Consider the following 5,114-nt stretch of genomic DNA (forward strand, 5'->3'; position numbering starts at 1 on the left):
TACTTGGACTTGGCATAACATTTGAGAGAAAGCATAGAGAGGTAACCAAGTGGAAGCTTTCCATAACTCCGGTGAAATTCTTGGAGGATTCCGACGGATCCTTTTTTGGTATATCCATTGTCATTCCCGTGGACGACAGTGCATGATCCGGTGCGGCAAAAATCTGAGCTCAACATCAAGAACACTTCATTGGTGATGTTGAAGAAGCTTTGAGTTGGTTTTGGTTCGGTTTTACACTTTGAGAGTTTATTATTCCGCATTGTAGTTATAATAATCTTTTGTATTCTACACTTTAAACTCTACACAATCCAATCATGTTGATCCTGCAATATCATACAATATACTTCGATTTTTAGATGAAATAGGGAAACCAGACCCTTTTTGACAAAATCTTTAAAGATTGAACTCACGTAAGCCTACAATGCTAGGACCTTTTGGAGGAAATGACTGTCTCGTTAATATTAACCAAACATCAAAGCATTTTGCACAGTGATCATTTGGATAGCAATTTCTTCACCAGGCATGTTGGGTTCCAGATACGTTATCCAAGCTCAAAAGGATCATGCCTGGGACTCCATTGGCTAAATAACTGGAAAGATGTGTTGTGTGGCAAAGGACCAAAATGGAGATAGCTCTCATTCTCAGTCTCCTGGTTGGTTCTTTGACTTCTTTCTGATGTTGCACAACCCTCGCTCCCAACTGATCGTTTACAGGAGCTACTGTTTCCTGTTTTCCATGTATTCTATTATTACGCTGTTGATATTATCGTTTAATGCAGTGGAATATATTAAAATAGGTACATACTTCTGATTTTGAAGTGATTATTCAGTCTGTAATACATGAGACTTGCAAATTTTCTTCAATTATTTTACTAAACTCTCAATTTCAAGTACAATAATATATAAAATAGCTTTATTTTTGATGATCAGAAATTTATCATCTTAGACCTTTCCAGGATGAAGACTAACTGGAAGTCCTTTCTCTGGGGTGGGAGTCATTTTGTATTCTATTTTCTCATCAGGAATAAGTAAATTCCACCTAAATTTCTTGACAATATTGTGTAGAAATATAAGTATCTCCAGCCGAGCAAACTCTTTCCCCAAGCACATCCGAGGTCCCCCTCCAAATGGAACATAAGAATATGGAGCAGGTCCAGCTCCTTCAAATCGAGACGGATCAAATTTCTGGTCGTCTGGAAAGAAGCTAGGATCTGTATGTGTCAAAGGCGCATTCCAGTAGAACTGTAATAATAAAAGAAGACCATATTTGAGTTTCCCTTCGTTTCTTTCCGTTCAATTCTTGTGAACAAACTGAGCAGCAAAATTTAGTTATAATTAGAGAACGTGTACCTTCCATCCCTTGGGAATGTCATAACCTTCAAACTTCAAATCCGCCTTTGCTTCTCTAAAACCACCCATTACAGGTGGATATAGTCTAATAGCCTCACAAGCTACATTCCACGAATACCTCATCTTCTGTATATCATCCCAATTCAGAAATTCCCCTTCGTCTTTCGATGATGCAATTTCCATTTGCTCTGCTTTCAAATTTCCATCAAACATCAATTTCTACAATGAAGCAAATTTGTATGATAAATTGATAAGTTGAAGCAAATAATTGGCTGACCTTTCAACACCTTTTCATAAATCTCAGGAAGTTCTGCAAGATACTTCATCAGGATAGTAAGTGCAGCGCTGGAAGTGTCGTAACCAGCAAACAGTAACAGTACTATATTATTTACGATGACTGATTCGGACATAAACTTTCCATTTTCATCCGGACTGGAAAGTAAATGTGACAAAAGATCTTGTGAAGGTGCAGCAGTCTTCTGCTCCAAGGCAAATCTTCTCTGTCTTACCAACATTTGGAGTTCCTTCTTAATAGCAATTGTTGCTTTCTTAGCTCTATAGAAGTTTGTTCCTGGGAAATTTATGGGCATTGAGATTACTCCCCTTACGAAAATATCAAATAAGGTAGCTAGCTTTTCGATCTCATTTTGGTCTTCAATGCTCATAAATAGACGACACGCCAGTTCAAAAGTGTATAATCTTACATTGGGATGAACTTTCACCTCCTCTTTACCTGCACAGAAACGAAATTCAGTGAAATCCAAATAATTAGAAAAATGACAAGATCGATAAATCACTGATACCTTGCCAGTGAGTTTTGATATGCTTCTGAGTTGCCATATCCATAGTTTTAACATAAAGCTTTACGAAAGCATCAGGACTGAAAAAATACGAAATCATCTTTCTCATCTGCATAGCTTCATCCCCACCGATAGTTGATATGCAGGGTCCGAGTAACTTGCTGACAGAGCTAGGCCACCAAGTGGTTACCAGCTTATTTGAATTAGTGAACAAGAACTTATTCCCTGCAGTCCCACACAACATAGCCATAGGCTCCCCAACTATTGAAGTCTTGAAGACATTAGAATGGTACTTTTCTATTCTGTGTTTCACAAATTTCTGTGGCCGTCCCTCCATAGCAGTGCGGAAATATTCCATTGTTTCGCCAAGAAATGGCCATCCATAGCTGCCCGGAGGAAGATTTAAAGGCTTTTTGGCTTTGATTTTGTGTCTGATTATGAATAGTAAGAAAGCTGTGAAGATGAAAAGCAAGGAGAGAAATGATAATTCTTTGGACATAACTGCAGATTTCTTCACAAAGAAAAACTCTTTCTTCTTCTACTTTTAGTCAACTTCGGTTCTGCTATTCTTTGATCCAAAGTCCAATTTAATACACGAGCGTAATCAAACCACCGGTAATAGTGGAGGATTTTTTTTATATAAAAAATTATGATATTGATAATAAAATTAAAAAAATAAAATTTTCTGTCAGCCGCCATTAATGTTCACCTGCACTAGATATCATTTTTCACATGTTTGGCAGTAATTGATTTATCAAGCTATTGTCCCTCAAAAGGTTACGATGAGATGAAGGCAACAAAACTGTTATGAAATTCGTTTTTACGAGATGATTTTTTTTTTATTTTTTTTTTTAGATTTTACAAATTATTATTGAGACGTAACAAATTTGTGAAAAGAGAGAAATATAAAGTTTCTTTAATGTTCTATCTTGACTAAAAATCTGAGATAAAGAAGAAAGACTAATATCCGAAAAATTATATATGTTTTTACTTGCACAATTTTCTTGCAATTTTTTAAAATGCGAAATCATCATAGTAATTTTCAAATGCTCTAGTTGAATAGGCTCATTCAGTGCTAATTGAAATAGGTCATTGAACACTCTAATAATCATGCGTACCATTATAATATTGTTAACTTTATCAAGATACATCACTTATTCATTGGGACAAATGTGAAGTTTAATTAATTAACATAGGCTTATTGTATTTATGATTTGATTGCTGGGTGCTTGATTTGATGCACAAGGAAATATCAAATATACGATGGAGTTCACTATTTGACACCGCGGATGACACTCCTCTCACAAGAGGGTGGTCCGCAATTATTTTATTGTGTGTGGGCTTCCTTCTCTTGTGAGGAGAGTGTCATCTGGAGTGTCAATCCCGAATGTACAAATAACTTTATTAATATATGTTTTATTAATCTTCGCAAGGATTAGTTTACAACTTTGTAACTTCGCAACTGATTGCTCCATATATTGGCATCGTGAGCATGTGATTATTAAATTTCCTTTTTATTTGAAAACTTACACTATTACTAGAAGCGTCAAATGGGCTTATTGTTTGAATGTCAGGTCAAATTATGGGTCTGTATCAGTCCCTATAAAAGTAATTCAAGGGACTTCGATTCAATGCTCAGACTTAGCATACCCAATATGTTAATTTTTAAATGCAATTATATAAAGACTTTAATTTCTATTAAATTGGCTCATCTTTACGAGTCACTAGACTGACTTGTTCAACCCAACGTAGTTCACCTTTATTATGACTAGCCAACCAGTGAATTTACTCAGATCGCACAAAATTATTTTGGTCAGGTGTTAGGATGGTTGAACTGTGCTTGGCATGTCACGTTCTACCCCTCAAGTGTTCCAATTGCCAACCCCCAAAGATTGTACTAGTAGCCCTTCCCAGTTTGCCGAGTCCCCAGCAAGGGTCCCCCAGACGGCATGCTTGCTTTGATACCAATTGTAATCACCATTTTGGATAAAACTATTCATGAAATAGGCTTGTAAGGAAATGGTGTCCAAATCGCTTAAAATTTCACAAGGCAAACTTTTCGTGAACGATCATGAAAGTTACATGTTTGTGGTCAGTACTAAATCCACCAATTTCCACAAGGGCCTAGAATCAGAAAATGGCTATTTTCCTCTTCAATTTCTGTGTCCCATTTGGTATGGTCCACACAACACAGCCACAAGCTCCCACACTAATGATGTCTTGAGGACCTGAGGGTTGTATTTGGCCATTATGTGTTTCAAAATTTTCTCTGGCCTTCCGCCCCTACTTGCACAGAAATAATCCATTGTTTTTTTTAATGGGTAAATGTAAATTTTACTGATCAAAAACTCATGTACAAGTACACCGATCATATCCGGACGAATTGGAGATCTAAAGATGTACAAACGACAAAAATCTATCGATCCAACACTAAAAACTTAAAATGAACCAAAACATTATGATACAAAGAGAACATGACTTTGTAACATGTATTTTAATCCGTCTCACTATGCTATCAATACATGGTTTAAGATCTTCAAAAATCATTCTATTCCGCGCCATCCAAATTTGGTAGACAGTGCAAGCAAGTGCGATTTTCTTAGCTTTGGATTGCCAAGATGCGCCTCTAGCTTCTATATTCATCCACTTCAATGTGCTAAGTATTGTTGCCATTCATCTCCTTATTCCCAACCAACCTTTGATTTGTCCCCAGATGTTTGAAGTCCAAACATACCGAAAAAGTAAATGTTGACCTGTTTCAAGGTGTAAACCCCAAAAGACACACATCCTGTCAATGTTTAGATGTATCAATTTATCCTTTGTGAGAAGCTTAGACTGTGCAACCAACCAGGGCCGGTCCTGGGCTGAGGCATTTGAGGCCTCAGCCTCAGGCCCAAAACCCTTAGGGGGCCCAATTTTGCTTCAATTTTTATTTATTTATTTATTTATTTTTTGGGGATAGTTT

General features: G+C 36.7%; 1 protein-coding gene across 1 annotated transcript; it reads right to left on the reverse strand.

Moving 5' to 3' along the window:
- Positions 1-836: 836 nt before the first annotated feature.
- Positions 837-2,724, reverse strand: LOC111393166 (beta-amyrin 28-oxidase-like). The gene is made up of 4 exons (XM_023018560.1): positions 2,153-2,724; positions 1,627-2,082; positions 1,350-1,537; positions 837-1,241 (listed from the first exon to the last, which is right to left on the reverse strand). Exons 1-4 carry the CDS (start codon positions 2,646-2,648, stop codon positions 942-944), a joined length of 1,440 nt encoding a protein of 479 aa, XP_022874328.1. The 5' UTR covers positions 2,649-2,724; the 3' UTR covers positions 837-941.
- Positions 2,725-5,114: the final 2,390 nt, after the last annotated feature.

Source organism: Olea europaea, chromosome 4 (genome assembly GCF_002742605.1).
Source record: "Olea europaea var. sylvestris chromosome 4, O_europaea_v1, whole genome shotgun sequence".
In the NCBI taxonomy this organism is placed as follows: domain Eukaryota; kingdom Viridiplantae; phylum Streptophyta; class Magnoliopsida; order Lamiales; family Oleaceae; genus Olea; species Olea europaea.